This window comes from Callionymus lyra, chromosome 6 (genome assembly GCF_982586985.1).
Source record: "Callionymus lyra chromosome 6, fCalLyr1.hap1.1, whole genome shotgun sequence".
Taxonomy (NCBI): Eukaryota; Metazoa; Chordata; class Actinopteri; order Syngnathiformes; family Callionymidae; genus Callionymus; species Callionymus lyra.
The window spans coordinates 32,160,123-32,180,395 of NC_141823.1; the positions used below are offsets into that span (position 1 = coordinate 32,160,123).

A 20,273-nucleotide genomic window follows, 5' to 3' on the forward strand; every position below is an offset into this window, starting at 1 on the left:
CGAAGGAGATCTCCTGAGGGATTAATGGTTGATCTATCCATCTGTCAAATCCCTCTAAGATCGAACGTTTGAACAAAGAATCGTGTTTTTTTCTAGCCAAAGGGATTAACATACACGAGCACACACACGCAAACACGCACACACTGTAGGGTTCATTTTTCAAGATTAGTTTTCTTCCGCCATCTGCACTTGACGTAGCTACGTGTACGTCCTCTCAAAGTAAGTCTGCTTTCGGTACGTCACCGCCCTCTAGTGGCCACAGCCAGACATGCCTCGCTAACACCGGCGTCTGCCTGCTGCCAAAACAACACGCTGCTGCTGCCAGTGAACATCTCTCTCCGCCTGTCATCCGCTGTTATCAGCGGGGCGCGTGGATCACCTTCGTCAACACACGGACCGCACATCACTCGGAGAACCACCGTTTCTTTGTTCAAACACGTCTTACCAGAGATATGAGTGTTCGCGACTTAACATTCAAGGTAAGTGAGCGTAAGCTTGTTAGCGAGCTAGTGCTAACCGGTCACCGCTAGCTCCTCATTTCTTGCTCGTTCATGGTGTGTTCGTGTCTGTTTTTATGTTATAAACTCACGCTACTCTAGTGCTACACGTGTGCGCTCGTGTGCGAAGCGTGGGCCCCGTGTTTAGCGGGAGGTTTGTCGGGTGTACTGCCCGTTGACATTGACAGCCCGGGCTCGTTGACACCGGGAGTCCGGTTGCTCCATGAATGGGAACAAACCCCGGGCAGCGGCACGCACGACCTCAGGCGCACAGTGTACCGTAGTGGTTCATTTAGCAGGAATGCGGGTCTACGAGTTACACATGCACGTTTGTGGTTCGCCCGGTCAGACCTGGACATGATGGTGTCCATTGTTGTCTGGCTGCCTGTACTCATCTGTCACACGAGGACTTCTCCTGTTTGACCCGATTAATGGTGACCCGGATCTGGTGAGACCGATTACAACCTAAGCCCAGGAACGACGGTCGGGCGCTACACAGGCGGGGGTGACCCGTTTTTTTTATTGTAATACCTTCAAGTATTGAAGCAGCAATAAATCAGATATTTAAATTTTTTTTTTTTTTTTCATCTTTTCTGTAATGATTGATTCCGGAAAAAAACATGTTATAGAACGACTCTACCTGTTATTTAAGTGATGCTCTTCATAATGTATCTTTACCTGGGCAGTAATATAATATGCAAATATAATCCAGGGAATGTGTATTTTAACCAAGTCAAATAGCCTGCAGTGATTTAATTTATAGGGCAACTAATTTCAAACTCCAATTCTCATGATTTACTGGCATGTTTCAAATGTTGAAGTCTTCATGCAGTAAATCACTCATCATGACAGTGTTTTAAAGGTTATTACTTTATAAAGTTCAGTCAGTCCATTATGACATAATAATTGTCTTTAGTCCTCCTCCGGCCAGCTGTGATCATGCCTGCTTTGTTTATACAACAAAGCCCTTGGAGGTGGAGACTGACCAATCACAGCAGAATGGTATGGTCAGGGTATCTCCAGAAAAAAAAAAATTAACGGACAGGGCTTAAGCACATTTTCATGTGCCCGTTAATATTTCATTAAAAAACAGACGCATACTGATGAGTACAATAGAGGTCCTAGATCTATTCAAGTGACACTAAAATCAACAAATTAGTAGTAGTTCTGCATATTTATTGAAGCAGCTAAGATGAAATGAGATTTAAACATCATGTATAGTAATAAACGTTAGTGCACCTGGTGTAAACTGTATTAATCTTACATGAGAGTTTAAATCAAAGTGCAATTTTAGTTGTGGGCTATTTGACCAATGATTTGCCTACACAGCGAAGACTATTGACCAATCAAATGTGTACTTACATTTTTTTCCATTGGTCAGTAAATGCTTGGTTGACAAGAATGTCTTCTTGGGGTTACTTAGGCTACACATTTAAAAAAAAAGTCTATTACAACATTCATGAATGAATCACCCTGAAAGGTGACACTGTAGGACATTTTTGACGGACCAGATGCTATGCAGGCCACATGGGGTTGGACATTGACAACGTGACTGCTTGAACAAGTTCTGTGGAGACGGACTTAAATGTAATTTAATGAATTCATTGGAAATGCATGAAGCTATTTAGAATCTGTGAACCCACATGGAGCTCTCCTTACATTCCTGGATTGTGTAGTCATATATATTTTTAAAGCCGTTGTTATGTACTGTAGCCAGAGGTCTCACGCTTTTAATATTGAGGTTAACAAGCAAATCTGCGATCTGCTGTCTTTATTCCTTTTTACCTGTTTAGTTGTGTAGCTGCTCTACGTCCTCTGCCCTTGACGTCTCCCTGCGCTGCCCAAGCTCGGGTTTGCTAGCAGGAGCCACTTCAGATGTACTATTATGACTTGCATATCATCTAACAAAAAGTGTCTCCCCACATATGTGTCTTTGTCACTCTCTAATACCTACTGTTTTATCTTCAGCCATGTCATGTGGGTGTGTCATAGCTGACCCCATGTTGTGGAAAGAAAGCAGTATAGAAATAACATTGAAAAAACATTCATGGCAAATCCAAATTCAGACACATTGAAAGAGAACATACATACACATCCAAACACAGAGGGGAACACTGATAATGATTGAGTTTGAAACGTTTAAGGTGTCATTGTGGTTTCTACTGTCGTCTAAGCCTCTGCTAAGCCTCAACCAATATGATCACAATGTGCCGTATGCTGTCAACAAGTTTGGCCGCTTCTGTCAGTGCTGTACAAAATTTTGCCTTGTAAAAGTCCGCTTTTTTGACAACAAACCCTATTGTGTTACACAGACTGTGAGCTAGTGTGTGTTAGTGAGCCAGATCAAGAAGAGGGGCCACGAGGGGGGCCATGGAGTCGTCAGACGGTCTGTTGCTACAGGTCAACAATGGGGAGCAGTGGTGCAACCGCTGGAAGCACCCCAACGATGATTCTGTAAGTCACAAATGATACATTGAAACTATTGTATATCCAACATGTGACATAAAAAATAAAATAAAAATTCTTGTCTGTAGGATCGCAGCACCAGTCCTTCAGTCCTTCGGTGTCTTACAAGCACATGGAAGGAGGGATTGCTGAACAGAAAAAGGCCTTTTGTTGGGCGTTGTTGTCACACTTGTACACCACAAAGCTGGGTAGGGTTACACAAAGACACTGTCTCCATTTGCATCCATAGCAAGGTAGCAGCAACTGATTATTTTTAAGGGTTTAATCGGAATGTAAAGTTTGCATGTATTAGAAATCAAAATATAATGAAATTAAAAATGAATGGTTTTATTGTCAAACTCAACCCTTCTTATAATGATGAACTGGCCTACTGAAATACTTAAAAATTAATTTAAAAAAATACTTGAAAAACTTAAATATTAAATTGATTCTCAATACCTTTTATTGAGTATCAATTTAAATTAGTATGTAATATGCTGGATAATAAGTGGTTTATAATGTTGTTCCGTTTGTCATACAATATTTGTCTTTCTAATTCAGGAAAAACTTTTTCACCCAAGTATTCCATCCCTGGGACTGCGCAATGTCATTTACATCAATGAGACCCATACAAGGTAAAGTATGAAAGATTTGAAGATTTGTTATATTACAGTTAAAAATAGTAAAAAATAAGTGACATGATTTGTGAGTGGATTTTTAACCGGACAGCCCATAAACCGGCATAACTAATGTTCCCCTGTAACTGTTATTTATGCGTATTTGATAAACTAATCACATATTCCTACAATGACAATAAGGGTAACGCTCCTAAAAGGACAGAGTAAAAACAGCAATTAATAATTCATAGTAGTTGTCAGGTAACAGAACCGACATATATCCAGTGACTGACCCAGAAAGAAAAACTCATAGGAAATGTTGTTGATGTTTTAACTCGCTAAACTAAAGGATAAAGTAGCAATATTAATTTGAAACAGAAATGTCAAGTGGACTAATGCTTGTCTATAGGAAACATGCTCTATATTATTTTGAACATTTTGTTTAGAGCCAACTAGAATAATTAAAAAAATGTATGTATCCATCTAATGATAATCAAAACTTGAAACAAGGAAACGTGTTGCGTTGGATCAGTGTTATATAATCATTGTGTTTTGAGTGTGTGATATCTAATGACTTCCCATGGGATCACCATCTGTGGAGGGGCCAAAGGGGTCAGGCACATTGTGGGCTGGCCAGGCCAATCCTTGGCTGCCGCAGATGAATGCGACCTCTATGGCAGGTACAAAGCCCAATCCGGTGTGTAAGGATGACATTTCTTTCGCTACGTTTTGTCAGAATCACCTCAACTATCAATATTCGCTCTAGAAGTAATCCTCTAGTAAGGGGTTAGACTCTTTCCCTCTCTGGAGTTTCCACTTGGAAGAGGTGTGGGGCAGAGGTGCCACTACTCACTTTGTGGCTGTATGTTGGGCTTTGCTGTGCTGGAGAGTGCTACTTCTGGGCATGCCTCATCCTCTAATGTATCTCTACATGATGTCCATCTGAGTGATCATTCTCTTGTCTTGTTTAACCTGGACTTCATCCCTGAACCTAAGCCCTTAAAGGTTAGGTCTCAGAGGGGTGTCATCTCAGCCAATACTGCAGACAGTTTTTTCTGCTATGTTTGACCCTCTTACCTTCAATGACTGCCTTAACGTGGACAATTTGATTCACGGTTTCACTTATTATTATGTTGATATACTGGATCAAGTGGCAACTGTTAAATTGAACCTGAAAATTGAGAGAAACCAGTGCCCTTGGACAAATGAAGAACTCCTGAGTCTGAATAGACTTTGTCGAAAGACTGAGCGTCTCTGGAAGTCCACTAAACTTGAGGTGCACCGATTTCACCTCAGGGCTCTGATGTCTTCATACAATAAGATGGTGGAAACTGCCAGATCTGATTACATCAGGAAACTGGTAGCAGCAAATAAGAAAAACACCAAAGTGTTGTTTGACACGATCAATTCTCTCGTGTCTCCTGCTTCTCAAATTACGCCTGTCTTCTGTGAAGCTGACCGCAATGCATTGTTGAGATTTTTCATCGACAAAATTAAATTGATCAAAGAGAAAATCCCTCTCCCTTTGGGTTGAACCCCTGCTGTCACTGAGCCTGTCTCCTCCTTGTCTTTCTTCAGTGCTGTACCTCTGGACGATATTTCGGCACTGGTGAGCAAGATGAAACCCTCCTCTTGCTCGTCCGACATCCTTGTAGGACTATGTAGGCTCTTTATTAAAGTGTTTGATGTAATTGGGCCCTTGGTTACCAAAATGGTTAACTTCTCCCTTTCCACAGGGGTTTTTCCCAATGCATTTAAGGATGCCATTGTGAAGCCTTTGGTCAAAAACCAGGCTTAGACCCGACTGACCTAAGTCATTTACGGCCTATTTCTAAGCTTCCTTTCTTGTCCAAGATCTTGGAGAAGGTGGTGTCTGAGCAGTTATCTTTGTTCGTGGATCAGAGCGACATCCATGAGAAGTTTCAGTCTGGCTTCCGCAAACATCACTCTACGGGGACAGCCTTACTGAAAGTGTCCACTGACATCATGTTGTCGAATGATTTGGGTAAATACGCTGTTCTGGTTTTCTTGGATCAGTCCTCAGCCTTTGACTCAGTAGATCACCAGATCCTGCTGAGAAGACTGAGGGATGAATTGGGACAGTCTGGTTCTGTGTTACAGTGGTTCTCGTCATACCTCTCTGGGCGCAGATTTAGTGTATCTGCCACTCTTTTCGTCTCGACTATTGCAACAGTTTGTTTTCATGTCTTAACAAGAAGGAACTGTTTGTCTGCCGTTGATACAGAACTCTGCATCGAGAATTCTGACCCGCTCTTGTAGAAGAATTCACATTTCTCCGATCCTTAAATCTCTTCACTGGCTTCCAGTTTCTTTCAGTGTCAACTTTAAAATTCTGGTTCTTACTTTCAGAGCTTTTCATGGTCAGTCTTCTCCTTACATCAGTGCTCAGATCCAGCCTTACACCCAAGCATCGGGCTCTGAGGTCTGTGGATCAGAATCTACTGATGGTTCCTGGCACACGATTCAGTACCAGAGGAAATAAATCCTGCCAGGCTGTTGCTCCTAAGTTTTGGATCAATCTTCCTCTCCCTATGCGCAAGAAACATCTTAAGACACTTTTATTCGTGCAGGGTTTTCCTTGATTTTCTTAAGCCTCTTTTGTTTGTCTCTGTGTTGTCTTGACCTTTTAGTATATATTTTATTGAGTATTGTTTTATTGTTTAAGCACTTTGTGACCCTGGCCTGGAAAACTGCTCTACCAATATAAATTACTTGGAGTGGTGTTTTGTCATGAAACTTAGATTGTCCATATTGAACACTCACTCACACTGTGTCTCTATTCATTGGCAAGATCTTTGAGAGTCCATAAGAGTTTGCCAAATCAACCTGCATGTGTTTTGTTGACTTGGGAAAAGTCAATCAACCGTTTCCTATGGGAATCCTGTAAAATATATTGGACACCCTCATAATGAGGTTTTTCATACCCATTATCGAACGGTGCCAAAGCATTTTCCTATCCCATAGAACTGTAAATCGTACTCATTCTGGAAAGATTCCTCAAATAAAAAAAGGTCAAAGAATGTCCTCTGCCTCGATGAATCATTTAATTAAGAAATATTTAGCCGCCCAGATTAGTTAATGTGTCACACAGTGCTGCACTCAATGGAAGGAGGGGCCGACTTGTTTGGCTGTTGTAGCAGGTGGAATGGCTAGTAATAGATTGAGCATGTCAAAAGCATAGGAACATCAACAACACAGAATGCTCTGATTTGAGCAAGTTATACCGTCCCTGTGCACCAGCCATTTCACTACCCCTCCCCCTTACCTCTCTTAAAGCATGCAAAGAGAGAAGAGCACAGAACAAATTGTCTTTCAATTGAGAGCAGAGGATATGTGATTTATTTTTTAATAAAAGTTTGAGATGGTCTCCAAGCAGTTAATCTATTAAAGCAAAAAAAGAAAAGAAAAGGAACTGGATGCAAATCTAAACATTTTATACTTAATTGCGAGTCTTGATGATATGAAGTCAATTGTTTTTAACTTCAAATCTACCACTAGTACACAGTTATTGTATTTCATATTTGATTTTCTGGTCACATGCCTTGTGACTGAATTTACATTTTATGCTTTGTACAAAGTGCAGCTAAAAGTAAGGTACAATAATATTGTTCATTCATTATCAGTAAATACTTTTCTCATGTGAATTTATAATTGCTATTTTACAAAATAAAAAATAATAAATGGAATTTTTAGTCTTGTTGCTAAGTGATGGGAGAATGACCGGTGAGAAAAGGTGGGTCTGCTTAAAAGACTTTGTCTCACTGCTGGCTTAAGTAACACCTGAGTTTTCGGCTGTGCTAAGTGGCCAGTAGAGGAAAGTCTGGACTTTCTTGCTAAAGGCTACTGGCCCACCCTATCCGATTTTTAATACGTGGTGGAAGAAAGATGAGCAAGTGATATCTAATGAAGGCATTTTACTCTGTGGTGTTGCAGGCAAAGGGGCTGGCTGGCTCGAAGGTTGAGTTATGCGCTCTTTGTCATGGAGAGAGATGTTAACAAGGACATGTTCCCCAGAAACGTGGTTGACAACGTGCTCAACAATAAAAGGTAAGAGGCAGTTTATGAGGAATATTGCCAGCTTGTGCTGATAGGCTGTTCGTTGCGTTTTAAATTATCCCAATACATGTCTGTGTTTTAGGGTAGAGAGTGCCATCATACAAGTGGCCACGGATCTGAATGCGTCAGCCTGTGAGCTTGGCCAACAGCAAAAAGCCGTCAATCAAGCAAAGCAGAAAGCCAGAGGTGTTCTCCAGAGGATGGTGGCAAACATTTCCCCCGCCTTCATCAGGTTCGGAAACACTTATCAGTTTATTGTTCTTGATTGTCTTTAGTTTATTTAGGATGCCTAAAATAGTGAATTACTCTCCTAAAAGTGAACATTTACACAGAATAAACATAAAGTCGACCTTATGTTTTTGTACATTGCTTCTGATCTAATTTTAAGACTTTTTGTGGCGCTTCTTATCTTTCTGCCTATAATTATTATTCTTCTTTTAAGCTGCTTTATTAATCCTTGCCATTTGCAGAAGAAAAGCTGACTTTGAGACTTGTGGCATCATCAGTCTGTAGCATTTTTAACAATCCTAACATAATTGCTTATAGTGAAACAGAAAATTTGTTATTTAAAAATTATGTTCTGTTCTGAAAACTAAAGACACAAACACATGCAACTAATGTTTAATGATAAAGTTGTTCCCTCCCATTTTTTAGGTTGACAGGCTGGATTCTCCTGAGACTCTTTAATGGATTCTTCTGGAGCATTCAAATCCACAAAGGCCAGTTGGAGATGGTTAAGAAAGCAGCCACAGAGGTTTGTAGCACATCTTCCTCAGAACCTCAAAATAGGAATTGGTCCATAAGGGCAGCATAGCTTAGCTAGTGGTTGGCTTGCGGTGGAAAGTGGCTATACTAATTATTGTGGGAATCTTACTTGGTTGAAGTTGCAAAGTTACAGGCTTATCCCTTATTACTTGTACTTACTTATACTTATCCCTTATTGTTCCGGATGGTAAACTGACATGCTGCATTTCAGCCTACTACCATCAGGGTTTAAATGGTGACTTAGTGTAAAGCTCTTTAAGTGCTAAAAGGCAGAGAAAGTAAGAACCATTTTGCACCAGCAACGACCTTAATTGTGGCTGAGGATTGTCACCTGTCTTGACAGCCAATGAGATCCTCAGGTTTGCAGTCTGTGACATATTTTTGAGTCTACCAATTAGGTCCATTGTTTCATGACCCTAAGGATCATTTAAGTGCTTCCAACCTCTGCTGCAATTGCCCACTTCAAGGGGCCTTTCTCATGCAGCCCACCAATCGTTGAGCCATTGAAAGAGGGATAGCTTTTTGTCCTTGCCAACAGGAGGTCACTGTCTGAATTCCGGAAAGAATTGCTTTTTGTCGTGCTCCCATTTTTCATTTTTAGCTACTCTGATGTATGAGTATTGATGTAATGTGTAACAATGTTGTTGTGATGATGTAATGAAAAATTGTCACTATTATTTGTTGAAAAGTAGTAGTAAATGTGTTTTTTTTTCCATTTCAAAATTGTTATAAGCATCACAAATGGTTTTGTCTTTACAGCAAAATGTGCCGATGGTCTTCCTCCCTGTCCACAAATCTCACATTGACTATCTTCTCATCACGCTGATCTTGTTTTGTCACAACATAAAAGCTCCTCACATCGCTGCAGGAAACAACCTGAGCATACCAATCCTCAGGTACATGCTCTCTGTAATGTTTGATCAAGACATACTGTAAATTTTTGCCACAAAAGCATCATCTCTCTGTGAGGCTGTGACAACTAACAATCATAGAAGGTTCATAATTCATTGGTTCTAAACCAATAATTGTCAGAGTTGGGCGGCTCCTCTGCATTTTAGCTATTGTGTTTCATGTTAACAAACTCGGTGTTATATCATATCAAGAAGGTACGGAATGATCATTTAGTTTAGTTTTCTGAAGTATAATAACACCAAACTGATAAGGATAGTAGTCAAGGTCATCATAGACAAGTTACAAATGGACAATATACTTAATGAATTTACCACTTTATTTTCCTTAAAACGTATAATTTTGCTTTGAACAAATTCCTGAAATTTAATACATCTTGTTTTTACCTGTTTTACATCATATGACAGAACTGAAGAGTGATACAATTGTAACCTAATATTGTTAAAGGTGACACAATTTGGGTGTACTTTTTGCATTTTCCTGAGTAAATTCATATTCTTCTGGACTAAATTGCACTTAAAAAAAAAATATTATTATTAATCTATTTTATTTTTTGCAATACATTTGCAAGTTTGTTAATTTGTCTTATAAAGGTCTTGCAGTCTTGCATTCAAAATTAAATAAAATGGGATTAAAATTGAAATATTAATCTTTTTTCACACACACCTTGTTCTTGGTCTGTTGTAGACGGTCTGGGTAAGACTATGAAAGTGTAACAAATTACAGGTCACAGTTTTTAGAGACATCTTTATCTTTATCTTGTGCTTATTTTGGTCACTCAAAAGAAAATATTTTCATTTCTTTTCAGTACTCTAATCAGAAAACTGGGGGGATTCTTCATACGACGGAAGATGGAAGAGACAGGAGATGGCAAGAAGGATGTCTTGTACCGATCACTTTTACATGTGGTGTGTGAAATCTGTTTTTTAGTATATTGATTTAAAATGATTGACTATTCTAGAACTCAAACCTCACTTGATGGTGAAAATAAATATACATTCAAAAAGGCTGTTGACACTTAAATTCACTCTGTCATTTGCAGGAATGAAATTAATGATGATATTAGGGTACTAATTTTTTTCTTGTCATTATAAACTGTGGCACTCGAAATGCATGCCTTGTTTAAATCTGGTGTAATTAGGCAGTTGAACAGGTATTCCTGAGCTTCACAACAATTTCAGAACAAAGACCACTGTCACACACCGTATGTGGCTGTGTTTGTAATCAACACATTGGAATCTAGTTACACAACAAGGCCTCTGGCACATGCCTAACATGACTTTTCAGGGTCAAATGCATCTAGAGACCACAGGTGCAGCAGCTTCCCCGTTTTATGGTCGAAAGACAACCCTTTTTATCTGTATGATGATGCGTTGTGCCATCATATCTGTATGTGTGTCTTATCTCTGTCATTGTTTGCTTCCAGTACACAGAGGAGTTATTGCGCCAGCAGCAGTTTTTGGAAGTGTATCTGGAAGGCACACGGTCCCGCAGTGGTAAGCCCTCTCCAGCCCGTGCAGGAATGCTCTCCATTGTGGTGGACACACTGTGCAATGGAGCCATCGCAGATGTTCTGGTGGTGCCAGTTGGTATCTCCTATGACCGAATTATTGAGGGCAACTACAACAGTGAGCAACTGGTAAGAAGCACATTTTTTTTTACTACATTACTTGACCAAAGAATAATGATTTGTTAATGTTCCAAACAGGGGAAGCCCAAAAAGAACGAGAGTCTGTGGGGGATCGCTTGTGGGGTCTTGAGGATGCTGAGGAAGAACTATGGTTGTGTTCGGGTTGACTTTAATCAGCCCTTTTCTCTAAAGGTACATCTTTATTTTTTCAATAAAAGAAGAGCGCTGCAGAAAACAATTATCAATTACTTTATGTAGATTTGATCAATATCAAAATGTAAGCTTTGTAATATCCTAAGAGACAAAAAAAAATATATTTTCTTTTCGGATATAAACAAAAGGTTTTGGATAGTACAGATAATCGATTTACCCACCACTTCACCTCCAGTTAATGATTTGTTCAACTAAAGGTACATTTTTTTGGACACGTATAATAAAAACATAAATATTGTATACAACTTCATTTCACTATATTTCTTTAAAATGACCAAAATTAATTAATTCTTATTTAAATAGCTATGACATGTTACTGCCAAAAACTGTTCTTTTTGACATTCTATGATTTATTTTCTCCCCGTTACTCACATGACAAACACAGAAGTGACTACTTTGCACAACTTTTGTTTGAATATACTGTAGATCTTTATGTATTACCATTCAAATTAACAGGCATTTTTCTGAAATGATTCATATCAATTGATTTCTATATTTATTCTTTCCAACATGGTGTTATAAATACCTTGAGGAAATAATTTTCTCAATTCTAAATGTATCATTTATACAGTTAATACACTTAGATTCAATGACCTAATATTGCATCAGCCACTGCTTGTTGTATGCTGTATATCAACAATTTATTACATTCTGAGTTGTAAGGGTTGAAACAATTTCATTCTTAAGGTCAAGGTCACTAGACCTGTGGGTTTGATTGAAATTGGAGATGAAAGAATCTTGTCAGGAGAACAGCATCTAAAAAAAGCATTCTGAGGCTATACAGAATGTGTTTCAACCTATCTGGATAGCTGTGTATGAAGACATTCTTCAGAACATTAATGTAGCTGGAGACATCATATTGTTTTCCAACTTATTCTTTGTCATTACTCTGTATTGTTGCAGGAGTACATTGACTCCCAGAGAAGCAGACACATTCCTCAGCCTGTGTCACTGGAACATGCCCTGATGCCCACAATCATTTCTGCACAGTGAGTCTGAAAGAAGTTCTGTATATAGATACTGAATATAATGAGGACCTTTAATAGTGATGTCATTCCGTCATTAAATGTTAGTGGCTACACTTAATATGGTTGGAAACTTACCTGGTTTAAGTTAAAGGAATACAAATTTTAATCTCATCCAATGATAGTTAGATATCCTAAAAGTTTTCCAGAAGTGCTTTGTTGTTGACTAAAAGGTCTTTCTCAGCCCTGTGTTTTGCTTCTTTACGGTCTTAAAAGTCGTCACCACAACAGGTAATGGAGTCTTGTTCAGTCGAAAGGCTTCCCTGACCTTGTGTCCTCATGGTTGTTTGAGGGTTTCTGACTATTAAGGCTCAGATGACCATGTAAAAAATAACTGTCCACTGCCAACAATGGAGGTTTTGAAATGGACCTCTTGGGTTTTACTGTGTATTCCCAATATGAAGAAAGATGGAGGAAGAAAACAAGGTCAAGTTGACAGTCTAGATCACCCTCACAACATAAATGTGTTCAGGAGGTTCCACTCCCATCAGACCCAATTCACTGAATACTGAATAAGAATATGATTAGTAGATAGTCCTGCTCGTCTCCCCCTACACTTGAGGGGCTAAAACATTCAAGCTTAAGTTAGAAGATTGATTACAAAATTGATTAGTGACCTTCGGCCTAATGTTCTTGTACCAACTACACCTACTGCGTGAGCCTGCATTGAGCCTTCTCCATAACCTAATCTGTCTGTTCATCACCATAGCCAACAAGTAGTGGAAGAGAGATGATCCCTGATGTAATTCTACTCTCGCCTTTAAAGCCCATGTCACTCTACCGCACTTCTCACCACAGTCTCACTGTCCTAGCATCGACACCTCTTTCCAAATACTACGACTTATCAACTTCATCCCCCTGTAGTTCCTGCAGTTACGAGCATCTTACTTTGTCTTCAAATGTAGACCTTCACTCACTCAATATGTTATTTACTTCCATTTTACTTTTCTTCCTCCAAAATAATTTAAAATCCAAATGAAATTAATGCATTTTTGTCACTGGATACATTTTGGATGGGTTTAGATGCTATATAGTTGTATACACATGTATAATATAAACATGTATAATGACCCATTCACATTTCAAATAAATGCATCATATTCTTCCTTTAAGGTATAAAGTTGATGATGAATGTATAGATACATACAATAGTACAAATAAACAAAGATTGTCCAAAAATATTTTTTCATGTGTGCAGGCCAGATGTGCGTCTGTTTGAGGAGCAAGAGAATGGCCAACACTTTGGAGAACTCCCTGATGATATCTTCAGAAGGCAGCTGATCAACAACCTCGCCAAGCACGTCCTCTTCAGTAAGAACATGTGAATGAGAGTTATTTATGTCCCAATCTAACCATGTCTTTCATATTTCAAATGCTCAACATTATTTAATGCATCAGGCTTTTTTGTTCAGAGAGACTCGCTTCTTGCCATATAAAACATCTATTTAAAAAAAAGAAGGCAGAAAATAAATGCAGTCATTCGTTATGCCACCTCTATTGAAACCCAGTAGAGCAGACGCTACATCGGTCTCATAGCATTCAAGATATGCACTCTATTCTAACAGGACACAAACTTTCTTTTCACATGCACTGTCCCTTACCCAGTGCTTTTTTTCCCTACACCAATCAGAGAGCAGTCACTTGTATGGTGTGTTGTTTTTAACCAATCAGTTCAAGGGAAGTTAAGAATAGTCGAAGGGGTTGGGGAATATTTTGTAATTGTACTTGAACTTTTACACCCATTCCTTTTGTCTTCACAGCGGCCAATAAGTCATCAGCCATTATGTCGACACACATCATTGCGTGTCTTTTGCTGTACAGACACAGACAGGTACGTTGAGATTTGTTTTTAACTCACTGTCAGTTTCGAGTGTCAATTTCCATTTCACTATGCACCTCCCTATCATGAATTGTGACTTTCCTAAAAAAACCCAAATCAAATTAAACCAATCCCAAACGATTCTTCACGTACCATGAGAGTCAACATCATGAAAATATCCATTTTTTCCTCGCTGTATTTCACTTGTATAGATGCACACAAAAGACCATAATCTTTAATGGAAAAAAAGCAAACAAGACAGACACAATAACGGCACAAATATTGCATGAGGTCATCTGACTTGTCCACATTGCCTTCACATATTCCTTAAAAAAACATGTTTTTGTAACTCCTGTTTAATCAATACAAGCTAAACAAGACAAAGACTGATTTATTTGAATTATTTCTTTCAGGGAATATAGTTACATTTCAATTGTTGTTCGATGAGACATTAGTTATTTTTATAACATTGTCAAATGGTAAAAAGTGACTACGAATGAGACATTAAAAACGGTTTAAGAAATGAAAGGCAATAATTCTGAATTATAAAACCTTAAGATATCCAGAAAATATTGAATACATTTTCAAGGTTTGATTCTGATTCAAATGTTATCCTTAGTTCCTGGTGATATTGAGTGTCCCCCATTCAAGTTTCTTTAGAAAACATAAAGACTGAGCCGGTCATTGAGAGCGGCTCTTAAAAGGTAACAGATTTTCTGGATCAGATCACTTCGAAGAGCCACATTGCTCTTCTCTAATTGCCAGTCAATATTATGTAAATGTAGATGAATGATCAGAATCATGTTTATTGCCTTCAGGTACATTTGTGGAGTAGTGGTGAATATAAACCCTGACCTTACTTACTTACTTTTTCTTCTAGGGTGTGGCTCTGTCTAAGCTGGTAGAAGACTTCTTTAACATGAAGGAGGAGATCTTGTCGCGGGACTTTGACTTGGGCTTCTCTGGGAACTCTGAGGACGTGGTGATGCGAGCCCTACATCTACTGGAAAACTGCATAAATGTGACCAGTAGTTCCAATCGCAATGGCGAGTTCACCATTGCGCCAAACCAAACTGTTCCAGCACTATTTGAGCTCAACTTCTACAGCAATGGCCTTTTCCACGTCTTCATCTCTGATGCAATCATTGGTATGTGAAAAGAAGGATGTTTTGGCTGGATGCTAGTGTTTCAAATCCGCTTCACATTTTTTCTCTTCTGCTTGTTTAAATCCAGCCTGCAGCATTTTGTCTCTGCAGCGGGACATGGTTTTTGACTCAGAGCCTGCACAGCAACAGGGGGATCTTAACAATTTGCCCATCAGTCAGGAGAATCTCATCCGCAAAGCTGCAGGACTTTCACATTTCCTCATCAACGAGGTGGCCATAGCACCGGTGAGGTTTGCTTTTTATGGCTCTTTTTCTGTGATGAAGGCTGTTTTAGTTAATGACGATATAAATGTCTTTTATTTTATGTGTCTGCTTTATTTAGTTTATTTCAGCTTTCTATTAATGTATATGTTTTCTAAAGTAGCCTGGTTTAGTGGGCATCTAGCAATATCCCCTAACAAAGAAAATAAGACTTTGTACAGATTTATCCATTATCAACCAATTTAAAAGTAAATTACTAGCCACAAAGAATTAAGGAATTATAATGATTAAAATGATTGATGAATGATGATTAAACGATGATAATAATTACGATAAAAAATCAGCGTGTTGACCTCAACAAAAAACGTTTTCTATTGCACATCTTTAAACGATGTGATAGAAAACGGAACAATAATTGGTCAACATGGCTACATGAATGAATACAGAATTATAAATCATGTACTAATATAATTCATAATAGGTGGATATTACAATATCTAATAATGTGAATATTGGGACCCTGTGTAGTATTCTAATGGTGTCAGAGTACAACAAAAACACTGATGTAGGGATGTTTAGGATGACTAAAATATATCCAAGTGTAAGCCATTGTTGAATATATTTAACCATTTAAAAATAATATTGAAGCTAAAGGCAGTTTTTACAACAAGTCTTTCTTCTCTGTTACAGCCCTGTCAAACGATTTATCAAGTTTTCCACGATGCAGTGACCCGTCTGATCCAGTATGGTGTTCTATATGTAGCGGAGGTCAGTTACTAATTTTAATATATGTAATGAATTCTTTAAAAGCATTGAAGCAGTTATGGTTAAATGTTTGTATAAATTCCATTGATTGATACCAGTTTATGACGGAAGTTTATGACGGAAGGATTTATAGACAACTTGGTTGTTGATTGTAGGAGGATCAGGATGAGCTCAGCCTCAGCCCAACAGAGGAACCTTGGCCCAAAAAGTTCTCAGAGCCCGTTTCTTGGAGAAGTGATGAGGAGGATGAAGACAGTGACTTTGGAGAGGAGCAAAGAGATCGTTTCTTGAAGGTATCCTTCTCTCACTACACCTGTCCTAATAAAGTGAGTGTCTTGCAGGTGTAACAGTGAACTGTATGTCTTCTTCAGGTGAGCCTTTCAGCAGAACACCAGGAGTTCTTTGTCTTCCTTCAACGGCAGCTCAGCCCAGTACTGGAGGCGTACAGCAGTGCTGCCATCTTCATTCACAGTCTGAGTCAACCCATGGTGGAGTCTGAGTACACGTCAAGACTTTTTAAATACCTGCTCACTCGAACAGAAAGAGGAGTCGCTGCATATGGTAAGGGAAAAGTTTTACAACCACATTAAGAAAAGAAGGAAAGAAAATAAAAACTGTCTAATCATTGTTTTTTGTCCCCAGGTGAAAGTGCGACTCATTACCTGGTTAAGAATACAGTGAAGACATTTAAAGAGCTTGGGGTGAGTTGGGTGGTTATCACACACACACACATTTTATTAATAAATATAACACGGTCAACATTTAACATGATATAGCAACAAAGATGAACCCCTTGTTGTTTGATCATGTTTACCACTTGTTCATGTTTAACAACAAATGTCAGATTACTGTATCATGTACAGGCCTTCAGCTCTGTGTGATGCATGTTTCTCAGAATCAGTCACTATTCTTCTGAACCTTAGCAATTACAAAAGTATGCAAATAAGCATCTGAGCCTCTGAGCTCGCTGGGTGCTGTTACACCAGGGTAGTGTCTGGGCAAATTGATTTGTGTTGAAACAAAACAGTGCTTTCATGACAATCTGTTTCAGAATAGAATAAAGTGATCTGAGAAAACCGTATTGAGGTCATCATAATTAAGAACCACAAGCAGCTTCATGGCCTGTAATGTAATAAACAAAACAGGAACTGTTCATGGTGAAGTGAAAACATTGAGACAATCACAGCAGCAGCCATTTGCAGCACCAAACTTTCGTTGCATCACAAAAATGCTGAGACATTTGTCATGATACCATAGCTGTAGAAGCTGCTATGCTCAAATGTGCATGTTTAGATGAAAAAAACACTTGGTAACACTTTCTTGATTTCTCTGCAGGTCCTAAAGGAAAGAAAGGACAATGGCATTACAGCGTTGGAGTTGACTAACACGTTTCTACCTCAGGCCAACCGGAACAAACTCCTCCAGTACATCTTAGGCTTCACCCTTCTGTGACAAGGAAATGTGTGCACTCCCAGGTTCCTTCCTATAAAGGGCTTCTACTGGTCATTTCTAAACAATCCCAGGTGCTACTCTGGAAAGCTTTTTACCAGGAAGTGCCTTTGAATGAAAGCAGCTCACCGACTTGTTACCAGTCTTCCTTCGTTGGACCCGTTCCATGATTGCTTCATCAACTGAGAATTGATCAACTTTGAATGGGCACCTAAAAAAAAGATTTACAAGGTCATCTCAAGCAGGTTATTTTACAGTGTTGTTAGCAGCAAGCTAAAGAGGTTACAGTGCACTGATAGAAAATCAACTGTGTGTGTGAGGACACTGTCATACTTCATTAATTACTGCTTTTTTAAACTCAATACTCTTGCATAAATACGCATTGAAAACGCTTTCCTGTGACCTAGAAAGTGTGAAGTATTTTAAATGGCCCATGAACAACCACTCATGCTTGAAAATATCCCTACAAACTTCAATAGCTAAGTGCATTTAATGTTTTTTTAGGATTAACTCAACATGATGAATGATTTTGCCTTGTGTCATTATGAATGTCACCATCACAACACTAGCTACTGGATCTTTGATTGTGTGCTTTAGGAAATTCTCAGATTTAGAAACATCAACACTTTCTTGAAGTAAAAATACAAATAATGCCTTGACAACATCACCATTGCTCCACAGAGTTTGTTGCAATTTGACTTTTGTTTTAAAACGGTGTTTAATCTCATTTTGTGTTTTGCACTTCACAAAAGACAAACTTAAAACGTTTACAGATAAAATAATAAAATGTTACACTGAAGTAAAAAAAAGAATGAGTAAAATATCAGTTATCTATGCAAGTGAGACAAAGCATGGCAGAAAACTCCCGCTCTAACCTAACTTGCTCACTATAAAACTTAGTAGACAATGAAGGATGTGGTGACTTACAATTGCCCAATTGCTGTTCATATACGATACTTACGTGATCAAATTTGAGTTAATTAAAAAAACATGTTTATGGATTCAGAAGTTAAGCGCTACATTTGCGGCTGGCTCAGTCTTAGAATTGTTTACTGGGAAGTACTTGACTTAAGTTGTCTCGAGTGTACATACAGCTGACTACAAAACCCATTATCGTCATGACTTTTATTACACCACTGAAAAATTAAATTAACTAGGTCTAAAAAAAACAGTCCAGAAGGACATTGTGGGATTTATTTTTTTTCATGTCTAAATTGGTAACCAAGCAAACTGTATACTAAGACTGATGATGTAACAAACCAACAAAAATATTTACATTTCTACAATGGAGAGAAGAAAATGTAGAATTAACATTGGCCCTAATGTTCTGTGATGATTGGGTGATAATGTGTCTGATTTTTTTTTTTTTTTTACTAAATGTTTAAATGACAAATGTTTTAGAACCGAACTGATTCTACAATGTTTTTCAATTATATACAATCATACAATACAAATCCACAATACAATCCCAAATACAAATTATAAATTGGACTTGTTAAACTATTGACACAAACCAGGGTTTTCTGTAGAACTACAAGATATTTGGTTTGGATTGTTGTGTTGATGCATGTTTGTTGTTGCTGCTGATGTTGGATGTTTGTTGACAATTGAAAACGGAGGCCTGTGTCATAGCCTGTAAAAGGGAGATTTGATAATGTGAATATTTAATTTAACAAAAATAAACTTATGGGTCTGAAACCACTTTTTTTCCTTTCTACTTTTCCAACAGTGAAAAGAAATGACCCAGAGCATGTTGCAGCGATAAAAATTGTCCATGATGGTTGAATTTTTTTTCAGATCCAGATAATAGTAGACCCCATACTGTACTGCATGTTTCATGTCCCCTTGAACCATTGGTAATGTAAACCAGAGAATTGTATTTTGCATCTAGTGTGTATATATGTATGTGTGTGTGGTGAATGGAGTTGCAAATCAATGTAATGTGACATTAGAAAAAAGTATTTGTAGTTTCAGAACTGCTGCTCAGTGGGACGGTCAAGCTGCATTAACAACACCCCACTGTAGAATTAAAAAAATGTATATGTGGAGCAGGTGCCTTTTAATGCACTGTAGAGTTCTTGTGTTTGTTTGTTTTCTGCATGGGGATTAAACACTGATTGTCATTGTAGAGGTAGGGGCACCAGCTACAAAAAAAATGTGACATTATCTCTTGCTTTAGAAAAGCAAACCACTATAAGCATAGATCTGTTTTTAAATAAATTAATTGTAGAAAAAGAATATCTTGTATTTGTGTCATTTTTGTGAAGAGAGCAGAAAATCGAACTTCTCGTTTACTGTGTATCAGTTTTCCTTTGTTCACTTTTTGTACCCAGACACTTTACGCTTTTGTTGCTTTTAACGGCATCATCAGTATTATCACCAGGAATTCAAAACATATTACAGATTACCTCAGATAGGTTTTACAGTACAGTATACAATAAGACAATATGTTTAGTGACTAGTGTTAGTGTTAGTGACAGTGACTATTGTTCATCAGTCAATAACCACAACACATCTAAGCAGTGAAAAACGGATACATTTACTTTTGACAGCACAGAAGAGATGGCATAGGTCATATGTGCGTAGGCTACTAGGCTTGATGAAAGAGGAAATAGCAGTTTAATTTTTGTATAATTAACATTACGAAATAGTTAAGGATTGTTTTTGTCTTATGTTGTCTTGGCCTTTTAGAGTT

The 20,273-nt window shown here is 38.3% G+C and overlaps 1 protein-coding gene across 1 annotated transcript; it reads left to right on the forward strand.

Moving 5' to 3' along the window:
• Positions 1-316: 316 nt before the first annotated feature.
• gpam (glycerol-3-phosphate acyltransferase, mitochondrial) lies at positions 317-19,772 on the forward strand. Its single transcript, XM_087792788.1, has 21 exons — positions 317-479; positions 2,810-2,951; positions 3,032-3,151; positions 3,504-3,577; positions 7,514-7,627; positions 7,719-7,868; positions 8,291-8,390; positions 9,161-9,297; positions 10,119-10,218; positions 10,737-10,949; positions 11,019-11,132; positions 12,057-12,142; positions 13,377-13,489; positions 13,939-14,009; positions 14,878-15,145; positions 15,231-15,388; positions 16,055-16,132; positions 16,285-16,422; positions 16,501-16,690; positions 16,772-16,830; positions 17,465-19,772. The coding sequence occupies exons 2-21, from the start codon at positions 2,868-2,870 to the stop codon at positions 17,579-17,581; spliced, it is 2,484 nt and encodes an 827-aa protein (XP_087648914.1). The 5' UTR covers positions 317-479; positions 2,810-2,867; the 3' UTR covers positions 17,582-19,772.
• Positions 19,773-20,273: the final 501 nt, after the last annotated feature.

Bases quoted from the DNA above. Each gene is read 5' to 3' on its own strand.
- gpam (XM_087792788.1), top strand. From the start codon at position 2,868: ATGGAGTCGTCAGACGGTCTGTTGCTACAGGTCAACAATGGGGAGCAG. The intron at 3,578-7,513 runs GTAAAGTATGAA...GTGGTGTTGCAG, and splicing joins ATCAATGAGACCCATACAAG to GCAAAGGGGCTGGCTGGCTC. The intron at 15,146-15,230 runs GTATGTGAAAAG...GTTTAAATCCAG, and splicing joins CATCTCTGATGCAATCATTG to CCTGCAGCATTTTGTCTCTG.